The 17,219-nt window shown below is 35.5% G+C and overlaps 2 protein-coding genes across 2 annotated transcripts; both read right to left on the bottom strand.

Moving 5' to 3' along the window:
- Window positions 1–245: 245 nt before the first annotated feature.
- On the bottom strand, window positions 246–16,965 carry LOC133778866 (structural maintenance of chromosomes flexible hinge domain-containing protein GMI1-like). Its single transcript, XM_062218885.1, has 36 exons — window positions 16,877–16,965; window positions 16,713–16,799; window positions 16,569–16,624; window positions 16,087–16,170; window positions 15,909–15,981; window positions 15,561–15,616; window positions 15,373–15,478; window positions 15,205–15,273; window positions 14,080–14,166; window positions 13,930–13,980; window positions 12,976–13,108; window positions 12,806–12,867; window positions 12,603–12,731; window positions 12,286–12,379; window positions 12,119–12,153; window positions 11,668–11,743; window positions 11,290–11,478; window positions 10,926–11,084; window positions 10,787–10,808; window positions 10,565–10,679; window positions 10,348–10,467; window positions 9,845–10,162; window positions 9,630–9,739; window positions 9,161–9,338; window positions 4,006–4,114; window positions 3,794–3,888; window positions 3,557–3,655; window positions 3,355–3,421; window positions 2,815–2,900; window positions 2,458–2,739; window positions 2,292–2,354; window positions 1,951–2,095; window positions 1,410–1,629; window positions 1,109–1,300; window positions 668–985; window positions 246–578 (listed from the first exon to the last, which is right to left on the bottom strand). The coding sequence occupies exons 2-36, from the start codon at window positions 16,794–16,796 to the stop codon at window positions 329–331; spliced, it is 4,332 nt and encodes a 1,443-aa protein (XP_062074869.1). The 5' UTR covers window positions 16,797–16,799; window positions 16,877–16,965; the 3' UTR covers window positions 246–328.
- On the bottom strand, window positions 7,071–8,699 carry LOC133834513 (uncharacterized). Its single transcript, XM_062264152.1, has 2 exons — window positions 7,610–8,699; window positions 7,071–7,328 (listed from the first exon to the last, which is right to left on the bottom strand). Exons 1-2 carry the CDS (start codon window positions 8,688–8,690, stop codon window positions 7,291–7,293), a joined length of 1,119 nt encoding a protein of 372 aa, XP_062120136.1. The 5' UTR covers window positions 8,691–8,699; the 3' UTR covers window positions 7,071–7,290.
- Window positions 16,966–17,219: the final 254 nt, after the last annotated feature.

The following is a 17,219-nucleotide window of genomic DNA, read 5'->3' as shown; positions in this document are numbered from 1 at the left end:
TCTGAGAATTTTACTATAAAAAAATAGATATTTCTAAGGAAAAAAAAAAAGCATTTGTAGCCATTTCTGAGATGAGGCTCCAAGTTGTTTAACATACTTCTACTTTTTACAGATGTGGTTTTAAGGTCAAAAGAAACTATAAAAGATATAGACTTACTTCTTCAACCTTAAATGGATCCCTAAATACTAATCTGTACATATATACCCAAAATTACATTTACGACACATTGATTGCTTTTTTTCTCCCAAAAAGAAATGTAGAACAAAAAAGCAGTTCTCAAAACAGTGGAGAGAAATGATGACTTGATTTGTCATCATACTGTACAAACTATTTCTGTGTGGCATCATTGTTTGTATATAATAGGTTCCACATGTCCATAAACTTGTTAAACTCTGCTTTTTTCTTTTGAAACTTCTTCAAGACTTTGCTGCATTTTTTCATCACTTGTTCTATCTCCCCATTGATTGTTCTTAACTCAGACTTCTTCTCTTTAAGCTGCTTCAAATTTTCTTGATAGGGAAGCATTTCACTGTTGGTTGTTGTGGCAACTTGAAAACATACTCCCGGTCCCGGATCACTAAAGACAATCATAAAACAAAAAATCATTTTAAGAAGCATATTCATACAAGAGGGGAGGGAAAAGAAAGAAAGGAATGATAAACAAACCTAAATCCAAGAGATAATACACCGTTTTCTTTTAAGATTCCACCATCTAGCGATACGGCGCCATGTTTTATACAAGCTCGGGAGGCTAGCATGTCCTCCCTGGTTTGGTAAACATGGAGCTGACCAAGAAGGTGATAGAATACAGTCTCTCTAAGGCCATGGCCTGAACTATTTTTTATGGATAGCTGGTCTTTATCAAAATCAATCATATTTACAGCAAATCCCAGAAAACCTTTTGGAATGGTTCCATCGTTTAAGAAAGGACGTGGTAAAGCCAGTTTCCTCTGAGAGCCACTCTTGAAGACACCTCTGAATGGACTGCCAAACAATGAGGAATATTAGTCTTCATATTCTAAGATGATCCAACTTTGTACTTGATAAGAAAGGAGAGATTATTTTGTGTCAATAAATTAATTGTAGTTAAGAAGCTTTGGATGTCACCTTATATTGTCAAAGCATATAACAAGAAATCGACCATTTATAGATTTGCCAAGAATGGCTGCTTCTTCATGAATAGCATGGCTGCGATCAACTTCTCCAGTTTGTTTATACCTTTCTAGAAGAACAACAGTTTCGAAAGATCTAACGACAACAGCAAGCATTTGATCTGCACCCAAGTATTCCGACAGTAACCTAAATGTAAACAAACCCACAAGTTAGAACCGAATAAAGAAAAAATAAAATAAAAGGACGACAAGATAGTGTTTTGGTTGGGAAAATGCAAACACATGAGATGTTTGACCTGCTCAGCTGGCTGCAATGAGGTCGAACTCTTCCTAGTAGAGCAACCACTCCTATTGTGTCTTTCATTAAATGATTTTCTGGCTCTTGGAATGGAATTCCCCTAGAAATAATGCAAAGAACCGCAGCAGCAGAGTTACCCATCTTTTCTATATTCTCCATCACTTCCTCTTTCGAGGACAACTGATTTTCGAGACCAAATGGATATAGTTCTGTAGAATCTAGAAATTTTACAACAAATATAAGATCCTGTTAAGTACTTCAATCAACAAAGTTCTAATATAGCAAAATATGTCCTAAAACTAGAAAAACAAGGCCCAGGACACACAATTAAGAAAAAAGGGTGTCGTCTCATCACTACAATAATTTTTAAAAGCCGAGTGAGTGCGCCCAGGTATACTATCTAGCATGGAAGGACATGTCAGTGTCACAAAATTAAATGGTCGATTTGGTCAAGTAGATTGTTTAGATATGTCAAAACATTTTTACAATGATTCCAGCAGATAAAAAAAATAGCTATAGATGTGCTAGCCAGTCAAAACCTTGCAATTTTTTCATAGTTTGCTCAATTTTTTCCTTCTCTTCATTTAGCTTGACACATTTTTCTTCCAATATTCGGACTACAGAGCCAATTTTTAACAGGTCCTCTTCAAAGACCTGCAGTGAAATAAAGAAACTCAAGAAATCCTAAATCCAGCATGAAATGCGTACACAAAGGGAAGATCTATCTTCCTAAAGCCTGTGAAACTTAATATAGATGAATAAAAATAATTATTACAATGGTTAGTCCGTGCCAAGATAAAAACTGCATATTCTTTGAAAAGTAATGTAAAAGTGACAATTAGTAGTTGTATGCTTGTGCCTTTTTATTATTTTCAATGACCACGGAGAAGTTTTTTCCATCATGCTCCACTTTTGGATTTGGTATAGCAGGTTTGACATGAACCTGCATATGGAGTATAGCAATCGTTCAATAAGTAATGGTTTGTAAACTACTTCAAGCAACAAAACAAAAACATCACATGTAGCTTTTACAGAGTTGTTCCCACCTCAACATTCAGACTAAGGTTTGAATGGCGAGAATGGATAGCTAAGAAGCTATAGTTTCCTGCAATTTCAGATAAAGGAATAGCAGGAACAATGCAGCGCCCATGCTTGAAAGTATACCGGACAGACTCTCCCAAATTAAGCCAATCAGCCTTTATTGTTAGCATATGTGACAGACCAGTTTTCTCTTCATCGTGGATAGTATCATCCACAATACCCTCACAGTTGACAATTTCAAAAATGATATTTTCTAGTTTGGAACCAGCAGTAAGAATCTCGGGTACCTAGTCACAATATTTTTAGATAAGAAAAGGTGGGAAAAAGAAAATTAGCAACATATGAAGCAGAGAATCACTGACCTTCGATGCGATTCTCAGTTCTCTTTTCTCAATCTGAAATTCTTGTTTAAAAAAGACTTTATTGCCTGATGATACAGAGAGCGATGCTGCACAGGGTCGGGCACAGATATGGAATTTACGGGGCGAATGAAGTATAAACGATTGCAAGTCAATAATACATATTTATTTTGAGTACATAATTAATTGATCACATAAGGAATACTCAAGCTTTGCTTAACAGATTCAAAATCTGAGATTTTACTTCCATATCAAGACAATAAAATAAATATACACACCAAGAGTTGTATAAGTAGTATTGTAATTTTTTACACACAAAGACACAAAAAGTTTGTGGTAAGAAATTATTGAACTGAAGCATACAACATTCAATTCAACACATGTTTGTATTACAAAATTAGCACAAGGCCTTATATTATTCTAAGTGATACTGGTACAAAAACAAGAATGAAACTATATTACCAATTCCTTTAGCGTGTCTCGTAACTAGATTTCTACAAGTTCAACACATCAGAGATAAAGCTCTCCAGTAAATACACTTACCATTCTCTCCATAACCAGCTGTTACTTTCAAGAGGCCACTAAGGTCGACACGTCCATGATGGTCCACCTATATTTAACATATTCTTATCACAATGAAATGCATCTATGTCCATTTCAAGAATTAAAATATCACAAGTAATTACAAATTTCTTCCAAGAAAACCTAGTAAGCTATTGTAATAAAATGTATTTAAGATGCTAACTTTATGCCTCGGGCCCAGTTGATCTAGCATCTCAAATCCCTCAACATCCAACTGAACTTCCAAGCCTCCCACAACATGATTGCCATATGCATCAAACATCTGGAGAGAGGAAAATATAGGACGCATTGTTAACATGTGAAACCATCTGCTGCAGTCACCAGGTTTCAATCCAATAATAAAACTCTATACTGTAAAAGTTTTTGAATTGGTATGCAAGAGTGAAAATGATTGATACACCTCTAATTCGAGCTCTTTAACAATGCAACCTGGCAGAAGTTGGTCAGCCAAAATTGTTTGTTGGGCTTTAACATGGTTCAAACAACCTGGAGTTACTGATATCACAAAACAAGAAATTATAAATGAATGGAATACTAAAAATAATATCACTAAATAGCACAACAGGAGATTGTGAATTTTATGTTCTTGGTTCTGCACAAATTTATACACACCATGGCAAGGAATGGAAACAGAGAATTTCCCATCTGAGTTAGATATGACTAGAGTGGCTTTGTAACCAGGTCTGATCTTGTCCAAGTCATTGCTTTCAATCAGTAAACCCTAAAACATACAAATTTTAACAAATAAAGTAGATACAAGCATTATACAAATTCATAATAATTTGACCAAGAGTGCAACATCTTCATGATAATTATGCAAAGACACAATCCATACACACACACAAATGAGAGATAGCAAAAAGATGAAGAGAGAAAAGGGAGGCTAGAATGTATTGCAAAAATAGAGAGAATGTATTCTAGGTTACAAAACTAATAAGCCAAGCCTTTTATACAAGGCAAAAGATATAAAATAACAATAATTAAGAAAAGACTAAAATGCCCTCAAATAATAACTCTAACACCCCCCCTCAAACTCACGATGCAGCAACAATAAGCATCGAGAGTTTGCCAACTAGAAATTGAAAACGAGAAATAGAATGAGACTTAGTAAAGAAGTCAGCAATCTGTAAAGAAGAAGGAACAAAAGGCAAAGTGATAGTGCCAAGCTTCAGGTGGTGACGAGTGAAGTGACAATCAATCTCAATGTGCTTGGTGCGTTCATGAAAAACTGAGTTGTGAGCAATCTGGATGGCACTCTGATTGTCACAATACATAGGAGTGGGTTGAGAATGACATACACCCATATCTACAAGCAGCCATCTTAACCAAACAATTTCTTTGGTAGTAGATGACATAGCGCGGTACTCTGCTTCAGTGGAAGATTGGGAGACAACAGTTTGTTTCTTACTTTTCTAAGAAATAAGAGAATCACCCAAAAAGATACAGAAACCAGTAACAGACTTCCGATCCGTGGGATCACGACCATGATCAGCATCAGAGTATGCACGCAGCTCCAAGGAAGAAGTGGAGGGAAACAAAAGGCTTTGAAAGATAGTACCCCGAAGATACCTCAAAATGCGAAGAACAGCTGCCCAGTGAACAGTAGTAGGAGAGGCAACAAATTGACTAACAATGTGAACAGCATATGCAATGTCGGGGCGAGTGATAGTGAGATAAACCAAACTGCCAACAATAGTGCGATACAAAGTAGGATCATGCAAGGGAGTGCCATCAGAAGGAGAATACTGAACATTGAGCTCAAAAGGAGTGGCAACTACTTTTGTATCTGTAAGACGAGCACGGTCAATAATGTCAGAAGTGTATTTTGACTGAGAAAGAAGATAGCCTTTTGGGGAGAAGGCAACTTCAATACCCAGAAAATACCGAAGAGGCCCCAAATCCTTCATCTCAAACTGAGAAGCTAATTGAGACTTTAACACTGCAATTCCATCTAAATCATCACCAGTAATGATCATATCATCAACATATAAGGAAAGGAGAATACGACCTGCATTGGTACACTTAACAAATAGTGCTGAGTCATGATTACTTGAGAGAAACCCAAGAGAAGTAACAACATTGGAGAACTTCTCAAACCATGCTCGAGGAGCCTGTTTGAGACCATACAGAGCTTTCTTAAGCTTACAAACTTCTCCATGATTGTGAGGGACCCCAGGAGGAGGAACCATGTAGACCTCTTCATGTAAATCGCCATTCAAGAAAGCATTCTTAACATCCAACTGAGATATATTCCACTGACGAGCAGATGCAACTGCTATAAGAGCACGGACAGTAGTCATTTTTGCAACAGGAGCAAAAGTTTCCTCAAAATCCATACCATACTGTTGAGAAAATCCCTTAGCTACCAATCTAGCTTTGTAGCGTTCAACAGACCCATCAGACTTGGTCTTGATTTTATAGACCCAACGAGAACCAATTGTATGTTTACCAGGAGGTAAAGATACCAAATCCCAAGTATCTGTCTTGTGCAAAGCTGAAAGTTCCTCATTCATAGCATGCTGCCGAAGAGGGTCAGTAACTGCTTCTTTATAGGATAAAGGCTCAGAGAGACAATGAATAGACGCTAAAAACGAAGTGAAAGGGATAGAATAAGACGAATAAACAAAATGTGGTAGTTTAGTAGACTTACGAGTGCGCTGAGGATAGCGAGGAGGATCTACAGTATCAGAAGGATCTAGAACAGCTGTAGGCGGAGGTGTTTCAGAAATGTCAGCCTGCGAAATACCAGTATCAATAGCTCGAGACCTGCGAGAGTAATGACGTGGAAAGGGGACTATAGGACCAGGAGAAGATTCAGACTCTACAATTTGAGGAACTTGAGGAGAAGAGGTACTTGTATGCTCACAAAAAGGATCAATATGAATAAGATCTGATTTGGTCAAGTTGTGAGTAGTGCCAGGAATAGAAAAGAAGGGTATATGCTCAAGAAAAACAACATGGCGAGATACATATAATTTTTGAGAAGTTGGATCAAAACAACGATATCCTTTTTGGCCATCACCATAACCAAGGAACACACAAAGTGCAGAGCGTGATGACAGTTTTGTACGCTCTACACTAGGACGAAGAACAAAGCAAGTAGAACCAAAGACTCTCAAAGAAGAATAATCAGGAATATGTCCATATAGTTTTTCAAAAGGGGACAAACCTGAAGTGATTGAAGATGGAATCTTATTAATAAGGTTGACTGCAGTGAGAACTGCTTCTCCCCAAAACTGACTAGGCACAGATGAGGACAACAAAAGAGAACGAGCAGTTTCAATAATGTGTCTATGCTTTCTTTCAGCAACACCATTTTGTTCAGGAGTATCTGTACAAGAAGTTTGATACACAGTTCCATCTAAAGCAAACAAATTACAAAATTTATTTGAAGTATATTCACCACCTTGATCACATCTAAAACATTTAATAACAGAAGCATGTTGAGTTTTTACATAAGCTCGAAAACGATCATAAATATCATAGAAATCAGAACGACATTTCATTAGAAAAACCCAACAAAATCGAGTGTGATCATCAACAAAAGAGACATAATATCTAGACCCTCCTTTTGTAGCAATAGGAGAGGGTCCCCACACATCAGAATGAACTAAGTCAAAAGGTGCAACAGAACATGAAGTACTTTTACTGAAAAGTAAAGCAGAAAATTTTGCAAGTTTACAACCACTACAATCAGAAATATCATGAACTTGCAAATCTCCTAAGGTTCCTGTAGAAGCTAAGAATCTTAAACGGGAAGCTGAAACATGACCAAGGCGAGAGTGCCATAAATAAAAACTAGACGATGATGGAGACAATCGAAAGGAAGACAGATCAACACTAGGAGCTGCAAATACTGGTAATTTCAGCTCATCCAAAACATATAAACCCCCCCGCCTACGGCCGGTCCCAATCAGCTTCTGAGACTGCGGATCCTGCACATGACAAGAAGTAGAAGAAAAAGGCACTGAGTAACCAGAATCACACAATTGACCAACAGATACAAGGTTTAGTGAAAGCTTAGGAATATGGTAAACATTAGGAAGCGATAAATGATGACTGACAACAGAACCAACACCTGCTAATGGCATAGGAGTACCATCAGCAGTCATGACAGGCACAGATGATGCAGGACACAAGGAAACAAAAGATTTCGAATGTGGAGACATATGGTGCGAGGCTCCAGAATCTAAAATCCATGTAGAGGATGTCATACCTGAAGAGCTAGTAGGGGGCTGACCTACCGAAGAAGAGGCGGACATGGCATGTGGCTGCATGGTAAGAAACTTCTGAAACTGTTCTGAGAGGGCAGCAAGAGCAGGATTGGAAGATGAGGCCCCAAAATCATACGAGTCAGATGGAGGTACAGTAGCAGCGGCATTAAATTGCGGAGGACGGTATGGTCGAGGTTGTGAGTGGTTGCCAAACTGTGGTTGGCTACCATAATGAGGCGGTTGATTACCGAATTGAGGAGGTCTGAGTTGATGTCTTTGTTGCTGAGGTGCACGATTTACTAATTTAGGACACTGAGCCTTCCAGTGACCTTTTTGTTTGCAAAAGCTGCATTCATCAACTCCAACCTTTGTGTGAGGTTTATTCTCATGGTGAGTAAAGTGTCGAGGAGGAACTACCAAAACAGAGGGACTGGGTGCTGGGAGGATGCCTTTTCCTGCTTGAGACTTAAGACGAATTTCATCTGCCAATAGTTCACTAACTACTGAATCAACCGAAGGAAGTGGAGAACGATGCAAAATAGAGCCACGGAGTCCCTCAAAGTCATCACGAAGTGCCATCAAAAACTGAACCAATCGTTGTTCCTCCCTACGAGCAATATATGGTGCAAAAGCTCGTAATTCTGCAGATTCAGTAAGGGCCAATTGATCCCATAGATCTGTCATAACTGAATAGAACTCTTGAATACTCATATCTTTCTGTTCAAGAGCTCTAATATCTGATTCTAATTGATATTGCTTTGCAAAGTTAGACTGAGTATACAGCCTTGCAAGATGGTCCCAAACTTCCTTCGCTGTTTCATACTTGGCTAGTTGGGTACCTATGGAGTGTTCTACAGAGTTGTTTATCCAAGTAATAATTTTTGAATTATCCACTTCCCAATTTTCTAGCAAAGTTGCATAATCCGCTTTGTCATTTGTTGGTTTAACCAAAGTTCCAGAAACATAACCCCACATCTTTTTCCCTTTCAAAATTTTTTTCATCACATAGTTCCAATAAGAATAATTCTTTCCATCTAACCTCACACTAATGGATTGAAGGGAATCATCTCTATTACTTGCCATTTCAGAAACAAATTTTTAAATGCTTTCTCAGACAAAAGTTCCCAAATTCTGCAATCTGACAAAACCCTAAAATTTCAGAATGAACACGAAAATCACATACCGAGTTACTGCAAAGATGCTTCGACCCAATTTGCTGCAATACGAAGGAGACCCAAGCCAATTTGCTGCAATAAGATGGATCCGCAAAAGCTATGGTTACGCTTAAGAAATTCAATTCCATAAACCCTGCTCTGATACCATGATAATTATGCAAAGACACAATCCATACACACACACAAATGAGAGATAGCAAAAAGATGAAGAGAGAAAAGGGAGGCTAGAATGTATTGCAAAAATAGAGAGAATGTATTCTAGGTTACAAAACTAATAAGCCAAGCCTTTTATATAAGGCAAAAGATATAAAATAACAATAATTAAGAAAAGACTAAAATGCCCTCAAATAATAACTCTAACACTTCATATGTCCATACCTCAATTTTTAGTAACAAATTTGAAGTAGAAAGGTTACTCTTAAATTTTTTAACATGAAAAACTGAGTCCTCATCTGCTTCGAGCTTGACAACAACTTCAGGATTAGATGGAAAAGGAGCTCTATTGTCATAGATGTCATAACATGCAATTGAGAGAGGACTCAAAGTTGAACCAACACTGCACAAAAAGGTCGTTGAGCCAATAAAAAAAACTAATATCTTGCTCCTTATTCCTTGAGAGAAGAAGAGGTTTGAATAGGAAAAGTGAGAACATAAAGAAGATAAGAAAATCAAGGATACAACTAAATATGCTCATATGGAAGAAAAAAAATGTATAAGAATTTTGAAGAAAAAAAATCCTACTTCTCACATTAATGCAAGACAGGAAAATACAAATAAAATATAACCCAATAATAAAAGTTGTTAATTTAAGAAATTATAGTATACAATCAATTTTGAGAAACGTTACCTCACACTAAAAGGTTGGCTCTGCTCATCATTTAAAAGTGCCCACTTCCCTATCTCAGAAGATGCCTTGACTTTAACTCTCTTGACAAATGGCTTACAACTTGAATCAGTCTGATAAATGAAATAATGATGCAACATAGTACATCATATGAAACAAATTCAGAATACATAATTCTAAACACAAAAGTAAAATTGGACTTCTTGAGCACTACTTACAAGAGAAAATGAAAATGTGTATACTCCCGCCTCTCGAAACAAACATGGGAACTTGCTCCCTATTGGAAAGACATATAAACCATGGATTCCATGATCTGAAGAAGGTGAGACACGCTTCGTATAAACATGGTTAAGTTTTTGAGGATCTTTCATTTGGTCGATGTGCTTCAGTTCCAATATCATGTCTACGTTACATTTAAATATAAATCTCTGATCCAAAGCTCTTGAATCATGTTTAGATACATAATTAGAAGGCCGAACAACTGCTACAACGTCCTTGGGAGGAACTTGTCCCGCAGTAGCAATGACAGGCAATTCCTGAAAACAGAGACATGACTTTGAAAGCTTCTAATTACTTGACCAAAAAGATAGTGAAAAGCCACCATTTTTGCCGTTTCCAACTACATTTATTTTTTGTTCTTTAGAAATGAAATCATTAAACTCCTTACAATTTAATTAAGTTTCACATTGTTTCTTCAATAAATAAATATAAAAATTCTAACCTCTACCCCAGCCTCTAATTCTTCACATTCTTTTGGGCTTAGCAAGTCAATTGTAGATGGAGATTTCTGACGCCACTTATCCATCTGGTTTTTCCATTCAGTACTTTCAACTGGTAAGCACTGCAATCAAAGGACAACATGTTGAGAAAATGAAAGAAAATCCATTCATCTTAGTACTATAAGAAGGAAAAAAAACACTAGAGAAGTATGCTAAAACCTTTTTGGAATCAATCACATTTATAGGTATAGACATGGAGCTTTTAATATTAAATCTCATCATCCCATCAACTTCAGAAAGAACGCACCCATCCTTATCTGATGTACCAAGTGGCCTTTTTGGTCCAATGTAATACAAAATATTTATTGTCAAAAATAATTTCAGTAGGTACTAAAGTGACTAAACAAAGAACCTCAGCTACTCAAAATGTACAAAGTTTACCTGCAAATAATCTGAGCTTCTCCTGTTTGAAAAGGCACAAAAGAGAAATGAGGGTCAAATCTTCGCCCAAACTCTTGCATGAACAATAACCAATTTAATTTGACATAACAAAAAAGTATCTACAAGGACAATTACGTACCACCTGGATCTCCTTGGAAACCTCCAAGTACAAAATATTCTATAGTTGCATAGACATTATTTTTATGAACACCAGCACATGCTCCCTTCAAAAGTTTTATCTTTTGACCAGCTTTCCATGTTATTCCATTCCTTTTAAAAACTTGGTGAACCCTTGAAACTTTAATTTAACATTGAAAAAAAATGGAAGAAATCAGTTGGGAAATGAAAGAAAGAAAGAAAAAAAAAGCACAAAATAGAATCAGAATGGAAGTCATAATTCCAAGAGAAAGAAGAGGAAGAGAATGATGATTGAAAGGAAACCAATTGTTTTTTTTTTCCTACTAAGTTCAGAAAACCAAAAGCTTTCCCTTTTTCATTCATACCATCACATGACATGCCAAGCATCTTTCCTTTTGCAGGGCTTGGCATAAGAGCAAGTATAGGTTCATCTTCACCATGATCAACTTCTTCATCATACTTCATGTGCATCTGAAGAATCCAATTTTGATAATCCCTTTCTAATTGCGAAGAATTCAGTGACTTCCCATCTCTATAAACTCTGATTTGTATCCCTGCAAGCGTAAAAGTGATAGATTGAGTTGGATTGTTTTTCCTAATATACATTTACGATGAGTTAAAGCCCGCACACTTACACTAACCCACCAAAAACCACTTAAGCCAGCTCATGTGACTAAAACATTGAGATGGATACAAACTGAATAATAAATGATGCACAAAAGTTCCAATAGGCAAAAGAAGACCTTTTTCATTCTCACAAAGATTATTGTCGAAATTCCTTAAAGCAGTGGTAAAGGGACTGTGGGGTGCTAGATCAGTCTGCAGATACAGATACAATTGCCTGAGTAACTTTAACTTATAAAGTACACAACCCAAATTGAAAGAGTTATATCCTCTCTGCACACAAATGAAGCTATTGATATCTACTTTGCTTTCACAATGTGTAGGAAAGCTGTTGAATGCACATTGAACACAGCCGATATGGTTAAACATGTTACAAAAGTTGATGACCACATATGCTTTTCAAGTTATTAAAGTTAATTAGTGTTTTCTTTTCATCAATAGTGCATCTGTACAAGGCACTGACAACCAGCTAAGAACACAGTTCAGAGGTACAGCAAGATAGAGAAAGAGAGAGAACCATTTGCTTAAATTTTGCTGCAGAAATGAAAGAATAGCATCATCAAAACTTACCTTGGATGAAGTTGGATTGATACCAGCATCAGTATCTGCAACATAACATTGTTTAATTTAACCAAGAATATGAGAGCAATATAGAAAATCCTCAAACAAAGAAATGTTATCGTAATAAAGTCCAAATAAGTAACACCTCTTAGGAAAAAAAAATTGCGTCACCCTACCAATAAAGCATTTGACTCTTAAACAACATCTCTTCAATAATTGTGCTTTGTTAGTTCCCTTTTTATGCCTCAAGTCCATGAAAGGCAGCCATGCCTGAGAATTTTGTTTTTTGAATTTGGTTATTAAAGGAAAGACAATTAAGATAACATTTATCTTCATCTTCAAGCAATGGCTAGAATAATCTCAATTGAAAATCTCTAGGGTCTCTTACAATTAATATATTTCATGTCATATTTCACAATAGATGTATGAAGATTCCAGGAGATTATAATAAAAATATATAAGAAAATGAAAAATGAGAAGAACAAAAACCTACCCAGCGGGCATCTGGTATGAGGCGACCAAGTCGCCGAACAGAAACACGTTTAAAGGTTTCATAATTTTCAGAGACTTGATGTCCTTCATCTTTTAACTTCTCCAAAATCTTATCAATATTCTCTTTTCCCTGAGAAACCCTTTTTCAGTTTAGTTCCCCAACTATTTGCAGAAAAATAAAAGCCATGCATATAATAATTTTACCTCAACAACAGGAAAATAAACACATTTCAGCCGCACATTGGCTTCTTGATTCGACCTTGAACCTGACACAATATTAAATTGAGAAATGGCTACTAACAGAGATGACACTAGAAAACAAACAAGTAAATGTGAATCCAAAGCTCACAAAAGAAGAAGCCATAGCCAGTTACCTGAACTCTTGGTTACATTGTCTTGCTTGAATGAGAAATGAAGCTGTAAAACAAAATCAGGACCATTGCAAGAATGCAAGTTTGTGATAGCAACCGCCCCACCCTCAATCTCAGTCAAATTAGTGCCGTTGACCTGATAAATGACATACTGAACTCAAATACTTGACATATAACCAACTCTACTAATTTCTTGCATGTGAATTTTTTTTTTCTTTTTGGTCAGATTCTTGCATGAGAACTTATTAGTATAAGAAAGCAGAAAAATGAAAACTTAACTATGTTAGGGGAAAGAACGAAGAGAAAATAATTAAGATGGAAAAGAAATATTGTTTCTCCTTTACTTATGCATGGCAAAATGGCATGCGGGGCGCCCCGCTATGAATTCAAACGGGGTGGGGCTGCCCGTCCCACTATTAATTCAAGCTGGTCGGGCCGCTCTGCCCCGAAAACTTTTTTGTTTTACTCTATAGTTTTATATAATTCTCTCATGCTATTTATATGCATGCATAGTATGTAAAATTGACATTTTATATGTGGTTTAGAATATCCTTAATTCTAAATAGAATTTAGGTGTAAGATTTATATAATTTTTTATTCCATAACTACTTTATGAAAGAATTGTAAATATTAAAATATATGTTTTATATAATTCATCTTTATTCTTATATTTATTTTTGTAAATTTTAAAATAAAAAAACAAAATAAAATATGTGAGAGTGTAGTTGATACAAAGTGTAAAAAATAAAAATTACAATAAAGAAAACAATATTTAGGTTAAGAAAACAATAAAAAAACAATATGTTTTTGTAAATTACACAAGGTTAACAGCATATGATAATTTATTTATCAAGTAGCTGAGATTAAATAGTGTAAGAACTTCGGATAAACGGTAACCAAATTTAGTCAATAAACAAACTTCAAGGAATTAAATTGCTAAACAAGAGCAGAGTTAACCTGAAATTCTATCGGTGTACTTGTTTTCCCTGAGTTGGATACCTCGTCGCACTGCAATTCCGACAAAATTAAAGTATACAGAATCCATAGTTCAAGAAATCTAACTAAAATATGAACAGAAAAATAAAAAAAAAGAGAAGTACAACAAACCTGAATATATGGGAAGTATATATCTTTCAGCCTGCTTTGAAGTTGGAATATGTCCAAAGTATTTATATTTGGTTCAAAAATTTCAACCTGCAAAAAATTTCATATCAGTATAGTAAGCTTACAAAATAGTTTTAATTTTCACAAAAATCATAGCTTTGTTATGTTATTTTGAAGGTGTTTGGGTAAAAATTAAAATTTCTCTTGTAATTATATATTGTTTTGACCCATTTTGACATATTGTTACTCATTTTATAAATTAGAACAATTGCATAATTGATAATTTACTTATAAAAAATCTTTATTGATATTTTGAAGAAAAAAAATTATAATAGTTATCCGAAAAAATAAGTCGGTTTTTATTTTATTTTGTATTGTGCTACAATCAAAAACAAAAATTTACATGGATGTCATAGGCTCACAGAAACAGTGCTCAATGCATATGTATTAGCAAAATAATTCACTCCGCTAATGCTAAGAGTATCTCCAATAGAGTGTCAAAAATGTGTTGCATTATTATATTTAGCACATTTTAGTAAAAGTATTATTCCAATGGTGATCTAGAAAGTATGCTAAATTTGGCACATACTAAAAGTTGTGCCAAATTTGACACAAGATATAACATGAGTCAAATTTGGCACAATAATAAATGTCATTTTTTTATTTATCATATTGCCACTAATTTATTAATTAATAATTAGACTGACCTCCTCTCAATAACATTGAGAACCCTCACTTATGGCGGACGAATACCTTGGTAGCAAAACTATTAAACAAGGCCAAGGAAACACACAACGACCCCACTCAATTGTTGATTTTTTTAAGATAATTTGCATATTGTGCATTGAAACACAATTTGGCACGAGTCAAATTGAGTCATTTTCTGTACCAAATTTGGCACAAAATTTACATCTTGCAATTAGGGATGTTCTAAATGAACAGTTAATTGCAAAAGGTAGGTGCCATTCTTAAACGCACATCAAAATCAAATGAGTGAAAATGCCGCTTCTAACAGCTATGATAAGCAAAAAATAAGTGAAAAATAAAAAGGTAGAGTGGATAAAGCTTCTCTTATAGATGCACATGAAGGAATCACTTGGTAGCCATTAAAGAAATGCAATAGCCTACCTTTGTAAAGCTTCCATGTCTTGTTCTTGCAATCTCATCCTTTAAAGGGTCCCTAAGACCACCTTCGGTCTAATATGAAAAGGTACAGACTGTGAAGTCATTTGAAAAAGAAAAAAAAAACAGAAGAGAGCATTAAAAAAATATAAACTGCTCATGCTGCTCCATTACCGTCCATTTAAGTTCAGAGCCAGAACTCCTGAGCAAGGCCTCTCGCTCAAGACGTAAAGTATATACCTTCTTTGAACCCTTTGTTTTTGAAGACACTAAAGCATGTCTGAAAAAGAATGGTGAAAAGAAAGGTTATATATGATTGTTAGTGAATAATGAAAATAAAAGAACTGGAATCATGTTCATACCTCCCTAAATGCATGGAGGCAAATGCTCCTCCATACCCAAACAAGCCAAAATAAGGCTGCATAATTTGAGAAAACGTCTCATAATCTTTACATTATTAAGACACTTGAGTTGTTACAACAAGTTAGAATGTGAAAAGTGATCTCGAAGTAGAATAAAGTGCCTCGAGGTTACATCTCAAAACCAATTGGTGATGATGAGAGGAGTACCTCATGCTCTTATGTATTGTTGAAAGTACTCTATATTTTTCTCTAACACAACAACATGATAATCAAATATAAAAATCCACAGTAAACAGGGAATGTTTCATTAGATAAAAGCCCAATATAAGATAAAATCTACTAGTTTACCATTAGATATGGAGGGTTGCCCCCAATAGCCTGCTCTTTTTCAGATCGGTTAAGTGAGGCACCAATTTTTCCCCTATATAGTGTGTAGAAGACACTAGTTAAGACATTGGTATGCCTCAAATAAAAAGAGATCACCATTTATATTTTATATGCACACAAAATGCTGGAAAGGACATACCATTTTGCTATAGAATTTTCATCGCTGTCATCCATACCTGTACCAGTGTCGAAGATTGAAATCCTGTCCTCTAAAACATCCACACTGCAAACATTGAAACAGAAATTGTTACAAGTCTAGACTAGTGCTAAATCCAAAGACAAACTGAAGAAATTACTACAAGCAAATAAAATAAGTGTTAATCACAGTTAATGTAACTGAAGAGTTAAAGATGTACTATATATCTGCGATCATGCATTACATTTAGATAACTACATTGGGAAATGACAGAGCAGAGCATGTTAAAAATAGTTATCTTGCATTTACTACATTCAATCTTAAATATTCTGCAGTGAAAATATATTAAGAGAAACAATCATAGACTACACGAGATATAATATGCTTATAACTAGCATGAACCAAAGTTGTTCTATAAAAAAAACCATGGACATCAAAATGAGCAAATCATGTAGCTTTACCAATATTATACATCAACGTCATACCTAACAAGTCTTTGATCACTCTTTCTGTTTGACCATACTGCTTGCAGTGAATTGTCCTGGTGAAAACGAACACAAGAGAATCAAATACAAAGTTGACAAGAAATTTAAGCAAGTTTTTACAACTGAACTGAGCCAAACACTTACAATTAAATCTGCAAGAGCAGACTCGAATGTGTATGATTCGGGTACCTCCTTTAACATGTCAGTATCAGGCGTCAAATCCCACATATTCTGCAACTCAGGGAATCAGGTATATTAGAATCACAGAGATAAAATCAAGGTAAGATAGAGCAGATTGATTTGCTAACCTCAAAAGTTTCAATAACTTTGCCAGAACCATCCTAAGTCAGAAGCAAAACAAGTAAGAAATACTACACAAAAAGAATCAACTCAAGGAACAACCAAACTAAACTCTCCATGTAACTTATACTCACCTGAAGTATTAAAATGTGGCACTTATGTGGCTTAAAAGTATTGAAATCCACAAAGCTTGTTATCTTGGCATCATTGGCATCTTGAAGAGATAAAGAGCCAGCATTCCAGTTAATAATACATCCTTTTCGTTGCATTGATTCGGACAGTTGCATAACTCGACAATATTCTTCTTTCACCCGTGTAATAAACTGATCAATAGGCATTTTCGAACCACAG

This window comes from Humulus lupulus, chromosome 5 (genome assembly GCF_963169125.1).
Source record: "Humulus lupulus chromosome 5, drHumLupu1.1, whole genome shotgun sequence".
Taxonomy (NCBI): domain Eukaryota; kingdom Viridiplantae; phylum Streptophyta; class Magnoliopsida; order Rosales; family Cannabaceae; genus Humulus; species Humulus lupulus.
The sequence above is the reverse complement of the archived record's forward strand: the minus strand, read 5'-3'. Positions and strand labels throughout refer to the sequence as shown.